This window comes from Juglans regia, chromosome 7 (assembly GCF_001411555.2).
Source record: "Juglans regia cultivar Chandler chromosome 7, Walnut 2.0, whole genome shotgun sequence".
Classification (NCBI taxonomy): domain Eukaryota; kingdom Viridiplantae; phylum Streptophyta; class Magnoliopsida; order Fagales; family Juglandaceae; genus Juglans; species Juglans regia.
In genome coordinates, this window is record NC_049907.1 from 49,970,191 (window position 1) to 49,992,340 (window position 22,150).

General features: G+C 35.7%; 3 protein-coding genes and 1 non-coding gene across 8 annotated transcripts; 1 reads left to right on the top strand and 3 right to left on the bottom strand.

Moving 5' to 3' along the window:
* Positions 1-263: 263 nt before the first annotated feature.
* LOC109022303 (glutathione S-transferase DHAR2-like) lies at positions 264-2,251 on the top strand. The gene is made up of 6 exons (XM_019005176.2): positions 264-575; positions 658-748; positions 865-1,008; positions 1,519-1,636; positions 1,748-1,888; positions 1,994-2,251. Exons 1-6 carry the CDS (start codon positions 518-520, stop codon positions 2,081-2,083), a joined length of 642 nt encoding a protein of 213 aa, XP_018860721.1. The 5' UTR covers positions 264-517; the 3' UTR covers positions 2,084-2,251.
* A 1,703-nt stretch (positions 2,252-3,954) lies between these two features.
* Positions 3,955-5,454, bottom strand: LOC109022302. 3 transcript variants are annotated; one of them, XM_035691993.1, is made up of 3 exons: positions 5,297-5,454; positions 5,049-5,148; positions 3,955-4,496 (listed from the first exon to the last, which is right to left on the bottom strand). In XM_035691993.1, the coding sequence occupies exons 1-3, from the start codon at positions 5,327-5,329 to the stop codon at positions 4,324-4,326; spliced, it is 306 nt and encodes a 101-aa protein (XP_035547886.1). In that variant the 5' UTR covers positions 5,330-5,454; the 3' UTR covers positions 3,955-4,323. The 3 variants fall into 3 exon arrangements, with proteins under 3 accessions (XP_035547886.1, XP_035547885.1, XP_035547887.1); XM_035691992.1 differs by having other exon boundaries at positions 5,049-5,154; positions 5,297-5,450; XM_035691994.1 differs by having other exon boundaries at positions 3,955-4,469; positions 5,049-5,154; positions 5,297-5,446.
* Positions 5,455-11,442: 5,988 nt separating this feature from the next.
* On the bottom strand, positions 11,443-11,594 carry LOC118349131. Its single transcript, XR_004802121.1, has one exon. It is a non-coding gene; the product is annotated as a U12 minor spliceosomal RNA (small nuclear RNA).
* A 498-nt stretch (positions 11,595-12,092) lies between these two features.
* On the bottom strand, positions 12,093-16,795 carry LOC109011879 (metal tolerance protein 11). Of its 3 annotated transcripts, none has more exons than XM_018993239.2 (6): positions 16,479-16,795; positions 14,783-14,892; positions 14,438-14,683; positions 13,707-13,787; positions 13,313-13,546; positions 12,093-12,892 (listed from the first exon to the last, which is right to left on the bottom strand). In XM_018993239.2, exons 1-6 carry the CDS (start codon positions 16,642-16,644, stop codon positions 12,545-12,547), a joined length of 1,185 nt encoding a protein of 394 aa, XP_018848784.2. In that variant the 5' UTR covers positions 16,645-16,795; the 3' UTR covers positions 12,093-12,544. The 3 variants fall into 3 exon arrangements, with proteins under 3 accessions (XP_018848784.2, XP_018848785.2, XP_018848787.2); XM_018993240.2 differs by having other exon boundaries at positions 14,783-14,936; positions 16,479-16,661; XM_018993242.2 differs by lacking the exon at positions 16,479-16,795 and adding an exon at positions 15,898-16,260.
* Between the last annotated feature and the right edge of the window lie 5,355 nt (positions 16,796-22,150).

A 22,150-nucleotide genomic window follows, 5' to 3' on the forward strand; every position in this document is an offset into this window, starting at 1 on the left:
CAGATGGATTAGGGCAGGTTTGGGGCCAAAATCAAAACATAAAATTTTCATCTCATCTCATCTCATCATCACACATTTTTTAAATCTCTATACAAAATATAAAAAATAATTCAACTTTTTCAAATCTCAATACATATTTTTCAAATCCCAAAATAATAATAATATTAAAACTTAATATTTTAAACTTCAAAACAAAACATAAAATTCTCATCTCACCCCACAAACCTACCCAAGGGTACGTCGCTCGAAGTCTCTGGCATTTAAACCGGGACTCTAGTTCGACTGAGCGACTCTAGAAGGCCCAAGGGTATTCTATACTTTCAGTAGCAAAGGCGTGAACTTTCTAGTGAACAAGATTGGACCGTTCGCAAAACTTGAAACCACCATTAATACATATCTCAACCTACAAAGCTTATATAAGTCTAGCCCATGCGAGTGCATACCAATTGCCATCCCGTCGCCAATAACGCTGAGCTTCTCTATTAACGCCGCCCCCTCACTCCAAAAAAAAAAAAAAATGGCTCTCGAGGTAGCTGTCAAGGCTGCCGATGATGCACCTGATATTCTTGGAGACTGTATGTTCGCATTACCTCTCTCTCACTCTCTGTCTCTATGATTAAGTTTATGGGTTAATTTGGGCGAGCCTTTTGTTTTCAGGCCCGTTTTCCCAGAGAGTCCTTTTAACTTTGGAGGAGAAGAAAATCCCGTACAAGTTGCACCTCATCAATTTAAATGGCAAACCCCAATGGTATTTACGCATTCTGAATCTGAAGATTTGTTTATATGTGTGTGTGTGTTATTTTCAAGTGTTTGGACAAATTAATGAGTCTCGTTGGGTGGTGATCATGAATCATGTATATATAGGTTTTTAGAGGTGAACCCGGAAGGGAAGGTGCCGATCATGAAGTTCGATGACAAATGGGTGTCTAACTCTGATGATATTGTCGGGATTCTCGAGGAGCGGTACCCTGAACCCTCTCTCACTACTCCTCCTGAATTCGCTTCTGTGTATGTTCCTCAACTCTCTCGCTCTCTACGGAATTACGATTTTGTGGTTCAGTTATAAGATGGCTCTTTTGATTTACATGTGATTAGTGTATGAGAAGTTCAAGGATTTGGGCATTCCTTGGAAACAATTGATTTCTGCAATGGATGTGTATTGAGAATAGCAAACAATTGATCACTTGGAAAGATTTCTGCAAGTTTAGTTTTCTTCACATAATTTATATTATTATTTCACAAAAGCTTAGAGAAGATTTACGATGTCCTCCGTTTACACTGGTGCATGGAATAAATTGTTTTACACCTGAAAAAAGCTTCTTTTCTTTGTTGTTGTTGTCGGCGGGATCATTAGATATCGATCTTGTTCTCGTACGAGTTGATTTTTTTTTTATTTGTGTCTCGTCCAAAAGGGATTTATATTGATCTGCCATCCGTGGTTTTTAATATGTTACATTAATAATTTCCAGTTCTTAATTTATTATTTTTTTTTACCGTCCTTTTATTGCGAGCTGAAAGGGGATCGAAGATTTTTGAGGCCTTTGTGAAATTCTTAAAGAGCAAGGATCCCAATGACGGATCAGAACAGGCTTTGCTTAATGAATTGAAAGCATTGGATGAACACCTCAAGGCACATGTATGCGTCATATTTACATTCAAGTATATAGAACGCTTAATTGAAATAGTTATGCTTTGTATTTTCTTCAAAACTCAAGTATGCTGAGAAGGTGGAGGCCGATGGAATCAGGGGCCATATGTTGCAGGTGAGAAGATAACTGCTGTTGATTTGAGTTTGGCACCGAAGCTGTTCCACCTCGAGGTGGCTCTCGGTCATTTCAAGAACTGGACTGTCCCTGAAAGCTTAACTCATTTCCATAACTACAAGAAGGTATATACTTGTTCATCTATATATAGCTTTGTTTCTGTTTTGATTTATCGAACCAAATGATGGGGCTAATATACATGTTTTTGTCTTATATATCTTATTTTGCAGTTGCTTTCCTCTCGGGACTCTTTTCAGAAAACCAAGCCTGCAAAAGAATCTGTAATTGCTGGATGGAAGCCGAAGGTAATTAATGCATAAAACGGTTGTAAATAATAAAAGTCCTTTCGAGCTTCAGATATGAACTGTGGTTGAGACTTGAGAACCTTAGACCAAAAAAGACATGGGTTTGTTCCCATGATATCCAATAAATGCATTCTTGCGGCCTGTATATGCGAGCTATGCAATCAGTAGTTTATCTAGTAATGAGATTGTTCCTTTCAAACCCGGAGGAGCAAGTTTCCAGGGCATTCGCTTTATATATAGGAAAGAAACAAGAAACATTACCGGAAGAAAACGTGAATGGAAGACACGACGGTTTAATATTGTCGTTTATGTTATTTGTATTTGAAATTACCATATTACAGCCAATATGTAAAATAAAACAACTAAAAAGAAAAATATAGCATATAATTAAGCAACATCACCACGACGGCCTTAATTTCCCGTTCACAAATTATCATTAGAACTCGTTTGGTTAGGTAATTCAGATCAGATGAGATGAAATGATAATATTTTGTTAAAAGTTAAATAAAATATTATTATGATATAATTTTTATATATAATTTTTATTTTAAAATTTTAAAATGTTGAATTATTTATTATATTTTCTGTAAGAATTTAAAAAAGTTATAATGATTATATGAGATGAGATGAGATAATTTGATTTGCGTAACCAAACCAATTCTAAAGTTTTCTCATTTTCATACGTACGGCATCATTAAAATTTATATATTTCATGAGATGTCAAAGACAACCAATCGATTTAGGTGAATTTTGAATAGTGAGTTGAGTTGAGATGAGATGAAAGGTAAAAATAAAATAAAATATTATTTTTTAATATTATTATTAATTTTAAATTTTAAAAAAATTATAATAATTAAATGAGATGAATTAAAAGTATCTTTTTATCTAAACCAGCCTTACTAGTTTCGATTATAAGAATCGACGAATTATCTCGGTGTCGAGCAATCACTGTCGATTAATTCCATCAAAATTTTGAACTCCCAACTGCCTAAACGTACGATGTCCTTCAACTGCTAGAGCAACACCCTGAACGCCCTTACATCACGGCAATCTCAACCACCAAATCGACACCCCAGACCACTCATGGCAGCCACCCAAAGGTAACTGAACCGACCCAAAAGGGTTAATTACTGCTCAGACGTAACAGGAACAATCACAATTCACAAGTACTGCGAATGTGGGCGGTGACTAGATCTAGAAATTGGTTAAATCAGTTTTAAGCTTTGTACCTAAACATAAAAAATGCGGAAATAAGCGTGGACTAGTGTAGTACTGCGGCAGGCAGAGACTGCCAAGAGCTAGCTTAATTTCCTTGGTCTAAAAGCCTAGCTTCCAGTTCCCAGCCAAGAACTACTTCATGAATTCTCCAAAACATTTTATCTGATGTTGTGTCATGCATATATCAAAATTCCTCAGATGGGGGTATCGACATTAATTCCATGTATCTATTCCTTCTATGATCATGTCCTCAGACCTAATTTGTCAGCATGCAAACGTTTCACGTGATCATTTGAATTGAGACATCACCTGATGCTAACAATGAATTCAGACCCTTAGGCTCCTAAAAGACCGGTAACATCGCCCTCACAAACCAATAAATTAATAAAGTTCCGGACTGCGACGACACACATGTAAAGTAGTCCCCACATTATTTGCTTCATTCATTGATCTTGTCAATAATAATTATTAACATCACATGACGAAGCAATGTTACTAGTACTATATATAGCGTATATATATGTATGCAGTAGAACAAGACGGAACACAGACAAAATTGCAAATACAGATTTTTACATGTCAAACAACTGATCACACGTGAAGATGAAGATGTCGTGATCTTCCTGCAGCGGGCCCTGCCCCATAAAATTCATAAAACAGCCAGGCCATAAGTCGTAGAAATGATGATGTATTTAAAACAGCTTGATGTAAACAGTAGTACCAAATGATTATCACGCGCGTAATTATATAAATACACAATTAATCGTACGCTAGCTTGATGATTAACGAGCTAATTAATACATAATGAGTAACGTGGCTTGTCTAGATCTGGTTGGTTACACAGCATGAGGATGGTTAATTAACTTAATTGGAGAGGACAATGGCGCAGATACTGGGATTGTACTCTTCCGTATTGGACTAGGACCACTGTGACACGGACTACATTTAGTCGAGACCCGTGTTTGGCTAAATGTAAAAATTTTGGAGTTCTCAAGTAGCTACGCACCAACCAGGCAATATCGCTTTCAGATAGCATGTTAATCGTCGGAATCTTTGGATGAATCCGATATCATCTTCTGGATCATCTGGCTTGTCTCTTCCTCGGACATTCGCTCTGCTTTGCTCTGAGATTGCGCATACGCCTCGAAGAATTCCTTATTTTCTTTCTCCAGTTCATTCCACACTGCAGTTATATTGATGCATGTATTGGCTGCAGCGTTATTACTATATATGATCTATATATTCCCTAAAATAATCCTCTCTGTGCTCGTGCGTGCGTGAGTGCGTTTTTTGTTTGGGAGTTATCAAAATTAAAAGATGGGTTTCTTGCCTGTAAAGCTGTAACAAACAAACAAAAAAAAGAGTTGAACTACGTTAAACTGCTCGTGAGATCAGATTCATCAAATCAGGTGCTCGTATATAACTTTTTCAAACCGAAAAAGAGAGCTGCAAAGGCTATCTTGGCTTGATTGGCTCGTTGGAGTTCTAATATACCAAGATACAGCTTGCACGATTCTCGATCGTAGCGTCCGTTAATATTGGTTCAAGATCATTCAAGAAATAAATATGCCAAGCCCAATCCTATCTGTGATCTTGTCAAGCATTCAGACAAGGCCTAACATTTACTACTCAAGTAAGCCTCTCTCTCTCTCTCGCATATATGCGCGCATGCGAGTGTATGGAGTAAATATGCGTGTTTTTTGTGAACTGACGAGAGCCATAACGGCAGAAGATCAATAAGAGAGTGTTCAAGGAAACAAACCAGTGGAAGTGATAACAGGTTTGATGTTTGCATGTTTTGAAAGGGCTTCCATGCACTCTTCTTTAGTCATGTGAAAGATCAGACACTTCTCTATCAGGTGCTGCACCTATTCCAAGTAGTTCCGATCATCATCAACAAGCAGCAACAAAAACAGAAATTAAAATTAACTCACATACACGTCGCAAAAACAGAACTATTGAAACACAACGATGAAAATATATATAAAAAAAAGTTATGATCTGAAGTACCATGTGTATGTATGAGGCAGAAGAGTCCCCCATGATCCTATAATCCCTGATCTTCAGCAAAACTCTATGCGAAACTCAAAAAAGTACAGGAAATGGTTACAGGAATTAGTCAGAGATCACTGAGTGCAAGGAGCTGCATACCCTAGTGGAGGCTCCTCAAACCTTTAAAATATGGAACTAAAAGTGGAAGGATGGTAGCTAGAGTGGGGCCAGAAGTCCCACGTGGGAGATAGATGATAATTGGTTGGGAGGAGATTAGAGGAGATTTGTAAATGACCATTTCTTTGTCTTGTAGGATTGCCATTAGGCTGCATCCTTCCACGTGATAAGTGGGTCATCCAAGTAGAAATCCTCCAAACGGACAAACCCATAACGTGCACGTGTTATCCTCCCAATGTAGCCAAATGTCACCCTCGTTGGCTAGCACCCCACGAACCACAGGGCGACACGTATGTTACCAAAGGAATGTCTTCGTCTTTCCAATGAGAATGAAGGGCTATTTCGAGTATTCAAAATGAAGGGGTCTTTCCAATTTCTCAGTTTGCTAGTATAGAAAATTGGCCCATACCATGTTGGCATGTAGCGATTTGTCGAAATAATTGTTGTCTAGAATGTTGATGTCGTGTTTCATAGTCTGAGTAACTCCGCACACTAGGTTAATCCATTCATGTGTCAATAGGAAATGAGGGCTTGGAATGATGGAGATATCTTTGATGTTTAAGTCAATTTAGATTCTGAGTTTGTGTGAGCTTCCCATCAAAGTATGTGTAGAGAGTTTTTTGCCCCCGAGGAGAAGATATTTATACTTGATAGGGGGAATCCCTTGACAGGCTGATCGTGGTGGTGCTGCTTAGTACCCAGGTCGTGTCCTCTGCTAACTCCCTGACATGCGACAGGCCATCCATGTTTGATCGTGGCGATCCCTTGACAGACTGATCATAGTGGTGTTGCTCTGTACCTAAGTCGTGTAATTTGCCTACTCCCTGCCATGTGACAAGTTGGTCATGCCTTATCTTGGCGACCGCTGACAACCCTTGGTCATTGTCGTGGCATGCCCATCTTTGTCCTTCATTAAATGCGGCGTGCTCTTAGTTAGGCACGCACACCTTCCAGGTCTATCCAGTCGTTGGTGCCCAAGGGCCCGGATTGTCCCTAACCCTATGTGTGCAGATTGTCAGCCAGTAGAAGTATCAAACCTCTTGGCTTAATCCCATGCCACGCGCGTGCTACCTCACTTCTTCTTTATGGTTTCTTAGGCCAACCTTGCCCTTGATTGCCCAGCCCGACCCATCCTATTCTCGATCCCATACCAATTTTGCCCTACTGGGCTGTCCTAATTAGGCCCACCCATGCTGTGTGGATTGGGCTTGTGCGGTCTGAACCAACACCAGAAACGCCCCCCTCACAAAGAACATCGATCTTCAACACCTACATGCCATTTCAAACTCGATCGGCTTCTCTCAGTTGATTAGGAGCTCCACAATGTATAAACTAAGCTTGTAATTACCTCATTGTCTTGTCTAGCTTTATGAAGAGGTCCAGACCCTTGTGGGGATATCACTCATATACCAATAGGATCCAAACTCTGCTACTTTCGATCGATGGCTCTTTCTTCCCTTGGATTAATTGATCGTGTCAGCTAGCGAGCTTGCTACAGTTCTATGCAAGTGATGTTCATTGTCTTGTCTGACTCTGCTACGAAGAAGGCAGAATCAATCTTTTATAATCTAATTAAGCGAGAGAAATCAATGCTTAAGCGGCAGATCCACCGTCCCTTCCGTTAGCGTACGTCAAACTTAATTACAACGTCTAACCTCATGAGTAAGGCTCAAAGCACTGCTAAATATTACAGGCAACAGGCAAAGAGCGAGAAGTAATCAAGCTGGTGAATGATCAACTGGACCAACAGGTGAGGAATCGACTGTGATTCGTGAGTGCCTTAGAGAATGTTGCTAAAAACATGCAGGTCGCATGCAGGTTTGAGCATTTCATGGCCAATAATTGAATTATTGATTTGTTTTGTTTATATGAAAGAAAACCAAACTTAATCATGCAGCCTTTGCTGTATTGCATACTTTCTGTCCTGTTCTGAATTCTTGACAGTTTGTCTTCTTCTTTTAATTTTTCTTCTTCTTGTAGTTCATCATCCAGTACCCATCAACATATTCCCTAAAAGAAGATAATAAATTAAAAAGAACAAAGAACAAAGAACAAATAGGTTCTAGTGGCACATGCATGCAATAGACTGTGCCTCAAGAAATGAGTTGTTTGCTTCCCCCTTGATATTTTCTTCCGATACATATACTCTCAGCCAACGAAACTTGGAACCCTATCATTAATTTACAATTACGATATCATACGAACACGAGTCGGAGCAGGAACCTGATATATTATAAGAAGCCATGCAAGAATCAGTAAAGATGAATGCCGTACGTATTATTAATTACGATCTTTTACACTGTTGGCCGTAATCTCCGATCGATTGATTTTTGTTAATTAAGTTTTTCCTTTTAATGATAATTTAGATCCTCGGTCGAGAAGATTCGCCTACAAAATGTGGTTGACACATGTGCTCCATCTTGTTGCAGCACTGATCATCAGTTGGATCATGCGTACATGATGTAAGTTGTAACCAATGGTGTAGCAGCTAGCTAGCTAGCTAGCAGTTCAGCTTAATTTTGCCATGTCAAGACGCATGACCAATAGCCATGCATGATCAGATATCATTTTAGATTGAGCTTGATGACGTGTCGGATAAAGATTGGTTTACAATCACGAAGCCAGGGTTGATGTTCTATCTCCGTATGCATATTCGTGCTTTTTAGCCTAGGGATTCTTTCTTCCAGATTCTTCGAGCTCCCTTAAATCTTGTTTGCGGTGTCAGAAAAAGTGCTGATAGATATCCTATTTTGGATTCGTACCCAGAGACATGAAAATCATGCATAAAGCATCATTGCATGTTGCTCCTAAAGGACAAAGAAATCGGCACCCATCTGTGCACTGTGAAGCACGGCTGCTGGCGTACGTTAAGATACCTCTTTGAGTACAGCTGTATTATGATTGAAAGCTCAATCAACATCCTACATATATGTGCTGCTAGCTAGAGTTGGATCGATGTACAGCTCGCTACATGGTTCGAATGAAATCAGAAAAAATATTCTGCATTAATTTGTACTTAAACGACAATCAGCATCTTCGTAAATGAACATTATGAAATATTGTCTCTCTCTGTATGTCTGTGCGCGGATTTGTTTACTCATCGCATAATTCTGGAAATCTGCAATTAGGCTGAATGCAATAGCCACCAAATTCATGCATGTGGATCCCTTCGGTCCTTTCATGATCTTCTCTTGTTTCTTAGAAAGTAAACAGTATCCAGTTTGAGCCAGAAGCTGCCTAGGAATACTGCAGGTTTGTTGATGCAGAAAGTAAAAATAAAATAAAATATATATTAAAAAAAAAAAAAAAAAAAAGAGGGAAGGGAAAAGGAGAGAGACATTTTTTAGGTTATATTTTTGTTATTCGGAAGTGTCTGGTTGCATAACATATATCTATATTTATAGTGAAATGAGGCTAGAAAAATAATAAAATTATAATGATATTAATTAATATTGATTGATTTATATACGATTACAAAAAAATTACTTATTTGTAATCAGTTATTTCTAGCGAGAATGATTATTTCCTATCAAAATGAGTATGTTTTTATTATAAATAGTTATTATTATCGTAAATAATCTATCACAAATACTTATTTTTTTTATAGGACATACGTATGATAAACTAAATATAATAGAGAATACATTATATATTAGCATACTTTGTAGAATATTATGAATATATTTGAAGTGCCGTAATATTCTAACATAATATCCTAAGTACATGAGTTTAGTCCAATTTTTTTTTTTTTTGTTCTTTTGTAAACATTTGCCATTGAAGTGCCATTCAAGGACTTTATGATTGAGGGGCGATTTCTTTTGAACTCTCCACGAATTAATGAAACCAACTGGGAAAAATCTCACATACAAATATATATATATATGATGAAGATGGAATTTCAGATGAAACCCATGACTTTAATTAGTTCAATACTATTACTCTTTATTTTAAATTTTATGATTTTTCGTCGTACAGCTTGCTGATCATGTAAGATACGTGCACGATATGTATTCAAATTAGTTTGAAACTTAAAATTCCTCTTAAAAATTAATCGATCGAATTAAGTCCCTGATTAGATCCAAAAAAATAATCTATATCGCAGAAATTAGCACTATTATATATCTAATGTATCATTCATCTCATTGTTACATGATAGAATAATTAATGAATAATATTGTCAAGTAAAAATCTCAAATAGACAAATTCGATACAAGTTATTTGTAAAAAAATTAGTTTTATTAATAAAAAATAATTTTTTTAACATTTTTTAAAATGAAATTAACTTTTTACAAAGACTTCTTCGAAATTTATCTATAAGAATTTGTGAGCTTTAGTTATGAAGGCCGGCCGTCATGACTCATTACTACCACCCAATGCACCCGTTGAGTTTTAGGTCTAATTTAGATATTCAGAGTATATATCTTAGATATTATCATAATATCTTATTATTATTTTTTATTTTATTATTATTATTCACTTAATTTTTATTACTCATTACTATTATTTAATATTCTTCCATTACTTTTTTTATTATTATTATCAAAATATCTAAAGATATCTCATTATTCAAACCTAACCTTAATTTCTTCATTTATTTTTCGTTTTATTACTTCCATCCGCGTCAGAAGCGCAGAAATCTCCGAATGAAGAGATATTTAATTTGTTCGAAATATAATCACCAGGAAAAAAAAAGGAAAAGACGATCAGAGCCGCCGAATTTGACGGACATTGCTGTTACCAGTAATCAAGAAACTAAAACGTGCAGAAAATGTTACATCGCTTGTAAGCGGGCGAGGAAATGAAAATCACCGATCTTGGTAATTGGTATTTCTCATTGAGCGGTGATAGGATTATAACCTATTCATAATTTATACACAAATTTAAATATAATAAAAAAATCTAAAGTATACAAATTAAAATATATATATTTTTTATTTATAATATATATATAGATTTATAAAAATATATATAAATTAAAATATACAAATTTATATTTAAACTCCTGAAATCTAAAGTAAAAGTCAAAATAAAATTTAAAATAATATTATTTTAATAAATAATTGTAAACAAGTTGTTATAGAGTAGTAACTCTATTATTTCTCTTTCTTATTAATGATAAATGATTTGTATAAATTTCAAATATATAAATTTTATATACATCCTAATAAAAAAATAGACTCTACTTAAAAAATATATATATATAAAATATTATTTATTAATAAGATTCACTTTTTATAAATGATTTGTATGAAATTTATGTATTTGAGGCTTATTCCTGCTGCCCAACATTATCATCCTTAATGGGGGACCCAGCCGGGATATTTTCCCTGGATCAATGGAACAAAACCTTCAGTTTTATTTTTGCACTCGTAATTAAGTTCATGACAATGCCTAGTCTGTCTCCCTTGCAATTGTTACGAAGCAATTTATAAAATAATAATAATAATAATAATAATAATAATAGTGAAAAATGATATTTCAAATCCTTATTCAAACTTAAATGATTTTTCAAGCAAGAAATATAATAGATATTATAATGCTTGATAATTTTATTTATCCAAAAATCAAAATTGCTAAGACTCCCTCAAATTAATTGAGGAGACGAAAGTCTCATTTGGATCGAGATTTGATCTCTAATCATTATAACTTTTTTAAATCTCTATATAAAATATGATAAATAATTTAATTTTTTTAAATCATAAAATAATAATAATAATATTGAAAGGTAATAATATAATATTCTAACATTATTATCCAAACCTCTGTCAACTTTCCGGGCCAGTTTCTGGGTGAGAATATGTATGTCCTGCACCTGAATTGAATTAGACATTTTAGCCCAAAAAATATAGAACTTCGGGTAAGAGTTAAAAAGTAAGAGGTACAGAGAAGAGAATTTGAGCTAAGCATTTGGAGATAGCCCAAAAAGGAAAAATCCAAAGTAGGAAGCAATCAAGTATTTGGAAAATGGGGATTTGGGCTGGGTAAATGGGAGGCCCGCACAAGCGAGTTCTGCAAAGTAAGCAGCGTCAACGCTTGGCCAGCCTATTACCCCTCCAAAAATTCTTGCGCACGTTACTGTTGGCGCGGCGAGCGGCTCCCACCGCTCGCTTTGTTTTCCTTACTCATTAGTTTAAGGCAGTTTGATAAGGGCTAGCTAAGTTTAATTTATAGTGCTCCACCCGGACGAGCTTTCTAGCTTTGCTCCATGTGGGACTGACTATAAAGCACGTTAGAACAGCACGTGCCCAGTTGAATTTGCAGGACCAGTGAGACAATTTTCCCCTCCTCTTTTTTTTTTTTTTCTTTGATTTTAGCACACGTCCGATAATCTAAGCGATCACTTCACACCAACTTTTCAGCAGTCACAAAAAAGAAATTGTATTTCTATCATTTTCAGTGAATTAATGGTCCATATAGCTATAATCATATTGACGATCACTTGATTCATTCCCACGAGTCAATAAAGCATGCAGTAAGAGAAATACAAGCTGGGTTGCGCCTACGAAACTTAAAACAATGGTGAATTCAATAGCCACCATCCTTTCTTTGATGTATCATCAAATAATTAATAAAAATCTATAAAATATTTTTATATTATTTAATACCATATTAAAAGATTATGAAATAACTAAAAAGATGATGATACATAGCAACTTTCATATTGAATTTTGAGAAAAAATCACAACATATTTACCGAGAGAGGAACATTAGAACGTAATTATGAATAAAGGAAGAAGCCTAAAGTAAGAACAACTTTCTTGCTTTAATTAGAATTTAGGCCCATCATTCAATCCGCAGCCACCACACTGAATCATAGAATTTAGCTAATATGTATAAAATGCTGTGGTCCAATTCAAGTTGTACTGGCGCCAAGCAATTGCCCAGGCAAGTTGGTTCCCCGGCTACCTTACCTTCCTATAATAAGTGCAGGATTTCCATTAGTACTCAGTAGCAGGCATCACCGGCTTTCCTGCATCATTCTTGCAGTTACAGATTGTCCTCCATAGCAATTATATCTTACATTTAAAGCTAGCAGCAAGATCTCGTGACTGAGTGTGCCCAAGCATTACGATTTATAAAGTCTTTGTACTACGAGTGTGCCTGAGCATGCTCAGGTTTGTGTGTGTACTCGTAATCCAGATGTACAAAAGCACGCTCGATCTCAGGCAGGAGCTCGAGCTTCTCCTGTAAGGATTCCCCAATATCATGAGCCTCTTGCAATGGCATGCCTGCTGGCAAGACTATGTCAACCTCCACAAAGTAGTGAGACCCAAAGGTATAAGCCCGGACCGTATCGATATGCCTTATGGCCTTGTGGTGGTTCCAACAGAGATACGTTAGTTTTTGTAGATATTCTGGGGCAGCCGATCTTCCCACAAGGGAGTTCACATTTTCCAACACAGTCATTGACCATGTACGGATGGTGTATATAGCCAGCTGCAGCAAGTCCAAAGTAATATGTAAGTGCAAGGCTGCTGAGAGAAAAGAATCAAATGCCAGCAGCACCATGTAGTTACAAAATCAGCATCTGATGGAGATCCAACAGTCTTCATGGTTACAATTGACATATTAATCAGAAGATTATCACAGTTTTCTAAACATATTTCTTCAAAAGAATTATAAAGGTTAGTTACTGATCAACAGAAAAAGAGAAAAGTGTGCATGTGTGACAGCCTTTTATCTATTCCCTATAATTCTCTAAGTAGAACATTGCCAACTCCAAGAAAGACCCAAGATGTAGTAGCTTCATTTATATGTAAAAAGAAATGGTATGAACAGTTCCTTCAGCATTGTGCAAGTCTGCAAGCACAACTCTGTGTTGAACAAACAGAATTTTGATATAGAGAAGGTACTTACAATGATTGCTCCAACGGGGTCCAGCCAATCATCAATATAATTTGCAAGGAGAGCAGCAATGAGTCCAATGATGTTGGTGATAACATCAAAAAAGTGATCCTGAGCATAAGCTTTGACAATATCATTAGTGAAAGAACGGCAATAAATGACCAGAACGAATTTTACCAAAGTCACAGAAAGCATAATGCCAACAAGCCATTGCTCTTGCTTCTTGGTCAAGCTGAACTCATTCTCCTAGGAAGCACATAAATATTGAGAAGTAACATCAGATACCATTTATGCTCTCAATCTCAAATATATCCAGTAATTCGGAGCTTATTGATAAACATAGTGAAACATATCTGTGGAAAATGGAACTTTTTAACACATTAGGAATTTTACAACACCCACTTACATCAGATAAAAGAGTGCGCATCGACTCCAAGATAATCTGCAGTCCAAGAGTTGCCATGACAGAGGCAAATACAAGGATCCCCTACGAATTGTTATTGAAACACATCAAAATCTATTATATTTAGCATTTGTATGCGCGGGCAGGGGGTGGTTCCAAAGTGAATAAAATGAAAGTAGTACTTTTTACTTATACGAAAAAAAAAAAAAAAAGGAGGAGAAGAAGAAGAAGAAAAAGAAAGAAAGAAAGAAGAAGAAGAAGAAGAAGAAAGAAGAAGAAGAAGTAGTTCCAAAGAGAGGTTGATTAGAATTGTACGAAGAATATAAAATGACTGGGAGATCATGCTACTGTTTTAAATGCTTCAAAAAAGCATTCTAGGAAAAGATTGATGTCACCAATAAATAGCACACTCGTTATTAGTTTAGAATGCACCGCCCAGTATCAGATAATCAAAACCAATTAGGGAGTTGTTCTAGGAGACAAAATATTTAAGCATGCACCAAGTATATAGGCACACATGTAAGAACATAGACCTCAATATCAAACGTATTTAAGAACCAAAAATAAAAAAGGAAAATCACATTTTTTTGCCCACAAACTATCACTCACATTTCATTTTGCACCCAATACTACAAATAGATTTCATATGTGCACAAGTAAAATAAACACGCTCAGTATAAACTTGATAAGCATGAAAATTAGGCTATCACAAAGCCTAATTGTAGATGACTAACCAATGGCTGCATGCGTTTCTTCCCAATAGGATATTGATATGGGCTTGGTGTTTGCATGGAGAATGCAGTAAACCACAGGATGAAACCAGATAGAAGATCGAGAAGCGAGTCCAGAGTGGATGCAATGATTGCTAAGGAACCACTTTGTACAGATGCATAGACTTTAGCCGCAAAGAGAACCATGTTTGCAACATTTGATATTCTAATGGCAAATGTTTCACTTTTAGCCAACTTTTCTCGCTCTTCCTGAAACCATAACAATAACCCCGATTTCAGTTTTAAGTCCAGAGCCAAAAATAAACAAACACAAACTTAAGCACTTAGAAATGTAATGATCTTACGAACTTTTGACATCCCAGGAATAAAACCACGCTCCGCTAAGGCATCCATTTCACTAAATCCCTCGAGCATTTCTACCTGCTGCTGGTAGTACTCAGCCACATTGTCTTCGGGACCTGAAGCCACCAAGCAAAACAATCGAGAGGGATTCACATGATGTCTGCCAAATGTCAATTAAGAGTTATATTACTTGAAGAATCAGTCTAATCAACTTCACTTGTTCAGTTAGTTTTATAACTAACCAATGACACATAAGCTATGCAAATTGTGACTTCTGACCCTTTTACTAGGAAGTTTGTAACCTCTATGCAAAATGATTTAAGAGAAACTATAATTGAATTCTATCATGCTGAACTTTTAAGGCTTTTTATTGAGTCTGGATAGGAAAATTTCAATCCCAGATTTTTTTTTTTTTTGAGATTTTTTTATATGTATGTGAAAGTGGTGAAACCCATAGAAATATGTTTGGGAAAAGAGAATCTTTTCGATGTGTATGTTTTTTTTATGTGTTCGTTGAAAGTGTTGGAATCTTTCTCGTTTCTGTGAGATTTTTTTTTTTTTTTGGGGTCTTGGAAACCAAGGCAGCTGAAGAGAGGAAAAGGGTTTTTTTCGTTCTGTTGGGAGATGGACACCAACAATTCTATTGGTTGTATTTGGTTGTTGAACCAAACTCAACTCATCTCAAATCAATAATTGATGGGATCCACTACTTTTTCAACTTTCTATAAAAAAAAAATTCATCTCAACCTACTTCATATATTTCAACCTAAAAAATTAAACTCATCTCAACTTAAAAAAAATTAAACCCATCTCAATGGGATCCACAAAATACTATTATTCACAACTCAACTCGACTCAACTCATCTCAACATCAAAAACCACCTCATTTGTCTGGAAAATGAAACTTTTTCTTTCCAGAAAACAGAAATATCTTGGAATCCAAACATGGCCTAAACCTCTCGAACCTATAACGTGTTAAAAATTTCTGTTATTCAACATTAGTAGCTTCTAAGATAAGATCTACGAGCCAAATATCGTTCTTTTGGTGATATAGAGGATATAGTACCATACATGTCTAAACACACGCATACACAGATAGGCAAAGTGCGATTATAACTTACAATCTCAATCATTCGGGAAGAACCCGAGACAGCCAAACAACCAACCAGCTCAAGAGCGAAGAGGACCCCGGAATAACAATAAAAATAAAAATCCAAGCCTTCTTCAATCAAGGAAGATTTCAAAAATTACTCAAATGTTCCCTCGGCCACATAGTTGCTCTTTTTACAGTCAGTTTGCTTTTCACCTAATACTCCCAATCTTCGACCCAAGCAACTACTACCACACATAATGTATGGTAAAGCAAACTGAAGTTCAAAACACCCACAGCCTTTGTTTTATGCATAACAACATACACCCGGTTCATATACATTTAAATACATATTGAAAGTTGAAACGCTAAGAATCAATTAATTCCCACTGCCTGAAAACCAAGAATAAAGTAAATGCAAAGATAAATAAAGCAATCAATATAATACTGTGGAGAACACCTATACAAAAAAAGAATACTGTGGAGAACATAACAATATGGAAATAAAACCAAAATAAGCAAACTTCCAACGGACAAAACAAATGGGAATAGAATATTGGGATTGCAGATCAAAAGAGAAAGATCACAAGCTAAAAGTAATAGTAAAAATACCTAAAACCCCAAGGCAGTCGTGGAGTCCACGAGGAGGCTTTTTCTCCTTCTGCTCTGGGCATAACTGTAACCCGTCGAAGTTCAACCGCCAAGACCTGTCAACACTGTTGGGCTGAGACAAGAGCGAGCACTCCTCGTCTTGCTCGGACGTTACCAGCTCCAACATTCTCCACCACCCAGAACTCGATCAGGGAAGATATGGAAACGGCTGATGTGGCTGCTAGAATCTGAGATTTTTGAACCAGGGAAAGTATATGAAAGGGTACGAAAATTGAGAACAACGAAACAGTAAAATACAGGAAAAAAACAAAACAAACAAGGTGACTCGCTTCTAATCCACGCGCCTGTTTACTTGTGAAGAATAGAAAAGCGTGGGTTATTGAACGGCAATTTGGAGCGTGTGGATAAGGCTATTCGGATTTGTTGACGTGTGGAACTGTGGATGAACATTGGACCAGTCACTAGTGACTAGTGAGGCAGTGAAAGTGATGGTGATAGTAGTGTAGGAATTTTGTACACGTGGACGGGTAGGATTGCGTGAAAGCGAATGTAGCCTGAGGTATGCGGAGGAGAACGACGGACGGAAATTCAAATACCCGAGCCACGCGATTCTCGTTCTTGAAGTGAAGCGGGTAGGTCCCAGTCTGAATTGGGAACCGGGACCAGTGTTTCGTATTGGATTCTATGTCTATATCCGTGATATTATTAGATCCTAATTGGATTATACAAATATAAATCTTTATAATATCACATCATTTTATATTTAATTATTCTACTTAAAATTTATTTTCACGATTATTCATCTATTAATTAAAATAATAATAATATTTTATCAATTTAATAATATTTTTTTACTATTAACTTTTTTTTTAATTAAGAGTTACATACAAATATTAATATTCTACTATAAGAGACATGGATAAAGATAATAAATTAATAGACTTGGAGTATATATAAGAACTTGAATAATTGGAAACTGATGTCTACAAACATTCATGATACAATCATTAATTGGAAAAAGAACACATATAACCTCACAAAATCAATTATGGGACATTCCACAATTCCACATCACAAAACTATCGTCACTAGTCTTCAGCACATTTGGTTTTACATAATCAGCACATATGGTGATATATTTTCACCACAAAATCAAACTAAACTATAGGCAATCACAAAATGTTACATTTTGTTCATAACATTTTAGTCCATCACAAAAATCAACTTATCACAAAAATTTGCCCGTCACAAAAAATAAAGACAATGCACAATCACCAAACAAAAGTAGAGTAACCACATCTTGTTACATAGTTGCTGCTCAGTCACATGTATTTCTATCACATGTGGCTCGGTGGCCATTAAAATTAGACAAAATGTACGTTAAACATATATTGTTGTTAATTACAATGTCGAAATAAGCTAGACAAAAACATACACACCTCCAAAAGGTGTGGAAGGGTCCTCAGATGTAAATGTGATTGCTGACTTAGAAATTGAAGCTTTGTAAATTTCATCTTGAAGATGTTAGAAATAATCTTGCTGCTTTGCATTCATGCTAGCAAGATCTAATTGCATTATTCTAGCTTCAAACTTCTTATTCTCAAGTGCAAATTGTTCACTTCTATCCCACTCTGCCTTAATGACTGCTTATCTTCTCTCCACCATGCATATATTTTTGTCATTTGTCGTGCGAGTTAAACTACTATTAAAAGTGTCTAATACTTTGTGGCGCACTCGATCCCCACGTGTTATTTTTATGGAGTTCATGACATATAGATGATGACTACATAGATCACGCACCCCAACGACCAGTGCTCATAGTGTGTACAACATACAATAAGTGTACAATATAAAATTTACAGTGGAGAATAAAAATGTCTTTTTTTATTAAGTACTAAAATTGTTAAAAAATAGTAAAATATTATTACAAGATTTATACAGTCATCTGACAGATAAATTAAAGACAATAAATAACATAAGGGAAACAAATCCCATAACGCTGATCAACATATCAGCAACTCAAACCTCAGGTGGAGCTGATCCCTCGAGTTTATACTCAGGCTCTGCGTCAAACTCTACGACACCATAAGACGAAACCGTAAAATTAAACACCACAATGAGATTATGACATCTCAGGAAGTAATTAACCAAAACAACATCCAAGAGATTTAAAACACATTAATATAATCATACGTCGCCATACGAACAAATATGCAGAAAACAAAATCACATTCTTTATCCAAAAAGTACACTTTTAATTACTCACGCCAAAAATCTAATTTTGGCCCGATCATAACCATTATTTTATTATGCATGTACCATTCATATTCACACCACGAGTAACTTCCGTGCATGAGACTTCGTAACGAGCGATGCCCAGTTCCGCGTCCAGCGTGTACATGGCCAAGCATCATCTAACCTCGCTAGCCAAAAGGTCACGGAATCGGTATGAGAGCGTTACAGTCTCGTCCGTTCCCGTCGTCACCCTACGACAACTCAAGGGACGTCACGCCAGTATGTTACGCTCCCGAGTAACCAGAGGAGCTCTACCGAGATAATGCCCAATCTCGACTTGGGGTCGTGATACACACGCTCCCACATAATCAGTCTCAATTTTCAAAATAGACAACGTAACTTCATAGCACAATTTATCTAAGACGATAAATGTGCATGACAATAATTTATTGGATGACATATTAAATATCTCATTTACATAAAATCTCAACCATTTACAAATATACAGTTTCACAATTACACTCGTAATTCCATCCTCCAAATCCGGCTAAAGGCCCAATTCCAACAACAACTCTATTTAAAACCCAACACTTCAATGGCCCAAGGCCCAATTTCAATAATCCAACAATTTATAAATAAATGTCAATTACAATGCTAATTTAAATCATTTGAGTTGCGTTTGAAAATTACATACAAGAAAATGAGAATAATTCTGGAAGATTGTGTGAAAGGGGCGTTGCTCAAGGTGGCGGCACAACTGTAACACACGGCGAAGCAGTGCCAAAAGGACTTTTTATCTCACGGGTTGGCTAACTTTTACAAGTTGATATACACGATGGCTCACAGCCTCAGGGATTGTTAAACAATCAAGGCAAGACACTGTGTGTGGTGGTTTACGGTGGTGCACACGACAAGCCTAAAGCTTTCGGGACAACACAACACAAATTTTGGAAAAGGAAAATGCTAATTTGTCTCGTGATTTTGTTCCTTTACTTTGATTGCTCAAATATTTTATATTTTTATTTAAAAATTTAAAAATTGACTATTAGTAAATTTATATATTTTTTAAAAAAATTACACCAACAGTACCGCCCAACGATAATAGTCAATTACACACAAAAAATTACACTAAACGTTAGGCGGCCAGCACAGCTTAGGGGCAGCTTTTGGATGATAATGGGCTATGCTCTGGAGAAAAATGATCAATTTAGGATTATTATATAATCTTTGTACAAATGAAATTGAAGGTATATTTATAAAATTAAAATTCACTTCTGACAAAATAATATGATTACATATATTAATTTTAAATAGGTTGTAAAATAATTATAAGTGTATTTGTATCATATAATCTATATCATAAATATAGAATTTCATGGACCCATCAGGATTTGGTGATTCCTACTCGCGTCTCGTTCATGTATTGCATCATGAGAACTATTAATTTATAAGCCTTGCATCACACATATATAGGTATGCAATCGCCATCATAGTTTTATTCCTGTTATTATGTGTTTAAGACTCAGACGACGCGAAACAGAAACTTCATCGTAAACCAAAGTTATTGTTATATCCACAAAATAATTACAAAAAATAATCTCATAAACTAACGTAGTTTCATTTGATCTGTTAAATTTAATTTATAATAAAATTAATTTTATAATATGACGAATCATATTAAATCATATTAATTTATTAAATTATTTTTATATAATTTTTTTATAGTTAAAATATTTCCCTGCACGAAAAGCTCCATCACCGCGAGACGTAGGTTTCTCTCCAAAAGATTTGGAAAAAAAAAATGTATTGAAAATTCTACGTAGAACCTAAGGAGATTGAGCAGAAGAGAAGCAGTGCCCTAGCTGTTGATGACCCGTGAAGTGTTTGGTAAACCGGATTCGGCACGTGTGCTGTGTCTAATTTTCATACCGAACTCGAATAGAATTTCTCTTATATAAATGTCTTATATTCAGTAACTTTGGTATCACATTATATAAATGCCTTATATTCCGTAAATCGAGTTAATATTATGTCTTGGTTATTAATTTTTGATATATAACAGGTTATTTAAAAATAATATAATCTATTAATTTTTCAGTCTTTCACCGTTAACAAAAAAATAAATGAACAGTCCAATCATAAACTGTTAAGTGGCATAAGTGCCAACTTTAATTTCTTAAAACTTATAAATCAAAAATTTTTAAAATAGATTTTATATAAAAAATAAGCAGCCCTCGTGGTGGTTAGCTATAGTCATCCGTCTCATCAGCCACCTGGCCTCATTTGATCTTTCCGCATAATCATTTTAAAAAATAATAAGAATTTTTATATAAATTTTATATTTATTTATTTTTTAAAAATAATTATATAATATTTATTATTTACATAATTTACGACTGTAAATATAATTTCTCATATAAATATAATAAGCGTTGGATATAAAATGATATAGCTATATAGTGTCTAGTTTATTGAAAATTTGGAAATGAAATGCAGAACTCGTAAACTACGTGGATCTTTCCAAGTCAGTTCGGATGATTTACGGTAATTAAGGCGTTTTTGGTGATAAACTATGTGGATCTTTTCAGTAAGTATTGCTTGCTATATAAACTTGATGTTACCCTAGTAATATGTTTCTGTTTGGATCAAGTCGAAAGTTTGGAAAGTCCTAGGATTTGAGCATAAAGTAAGGAAATGGAAAATACTTAGAGAAGTGAAAAGTCACTGTGCATAGCTTACAGATGTCTTTAGCAAAAAATGTCCATACAGTTCTGCAAATAACCCCAAGGGAAGTGTCATTTATACAAACCAATGCATGTAAAGTATTTGAATTTTTACATCTCAGGGGAGAAACCTTCAATTCATTTGAGGCAAATCTTAACCCACAGAATGTAGTGCATAACTGGTGGTTCCTGGCAGTAACTTCACATTGGCATAAAGCCAAATGTCCAGTTGTGTCAACTTAAAAATATCTTGCATGTTGGTACAGGTTGGGACTTGGGGTTTCTCCAAAGGCTGTTGCAAAGGGTTTCAGATGCATTTTTCAGCAGTCGAGGCATTTAGTATCTTGACCATCCGGATGTCCATTGGGATAGAGTCCATACTGCCGAACCACTAGAAGGAATATATGATGCCTCCAAGCAAGAGCTTGTGCTTGGAGGAGAAGTTTGTAAGTGACTAAGTGGGGTGGAAATAGCTGATACATCAGTTGTTCAGCAAACGTTATGACCTTAAGCTGCAGCAGCTGCAGGTATGCATATGTGGATAGTAAATCATCAATTACTTGTCAAGATTTACAAGTAATTGATGATACAAACCCTCGACAGATGATTTACTATTCAACAGTGTTTTGAGTTTTTGCTGCGATGCCCAATGGTGCGCAAGTTCATCCCACGTTTTCATTCGAATCGTTTCTCTTATCTTCAACTTTTGCAATT

Bases quoted from the DNA above. Each gene is read 5' to 3' on its own strand.
- LOC109011879 (XM_018993239.2), bottom strand. From the start codon at position 16,644: ATGTTGGAGCTGGTAACGTCCGAGCAAGACGAGGAGTGCTCGCTCTTG. The intron at 14,893-16,478 runs GTATTTTTACTA...TGGTGGCTTCAG, and splicing joins CGACTGCCTTGGGGTTTTAG to GTCCCGAAGACAATGTGGCT. The intron at 12,893-13,312 runs GTAAGTACCTTC...GACTTGCTGCAG, and splicing joins ACCCCGTTGGAGCAATCATT to CTGGCTATATACACCATCCG.
- LOC109022303 (XM_019005176.2), top strand. From the start codon at position 518: ATGGCTCTCGAGGTAGCTGTCAAGGCTGCCGATGATGCACCTGATATT. The intron at 576-657 runs GTATGTTCGCAT...TTTTGTTTTCAG, and splicing joins ACCTGATATTCTTGGAGACT to GCCCGTTTTCCCAGAGAGTC. The intron at 1,009-1,518 runs GTATGTTCCTCA...GCGAGCTGAAAG, and splicing joins CCTCCTGAATTCGCTTCTGT to GGGATCGAAGATTTTTGAGG.
- LOC109022302 (XM_035691992.1), bottom strand. From the start codon at position 5,329: ATGGGGGACTCTTCTGCCTCATACATACACATG. The intron at 5,155-5,296 runs GTACTTCAGATC...TACTTGGAATAG, and splicing joins CTGCCTCATACATACACATG to GTGCAGCACCTGATAGAGAA. The intron at 4,497-5,048 runs GTTTGTTTCCTT...ATAACGCTGCAG, and splicing joins ACCTGTTATCACTTCCACTG to CCAATACATGCATCAATATA.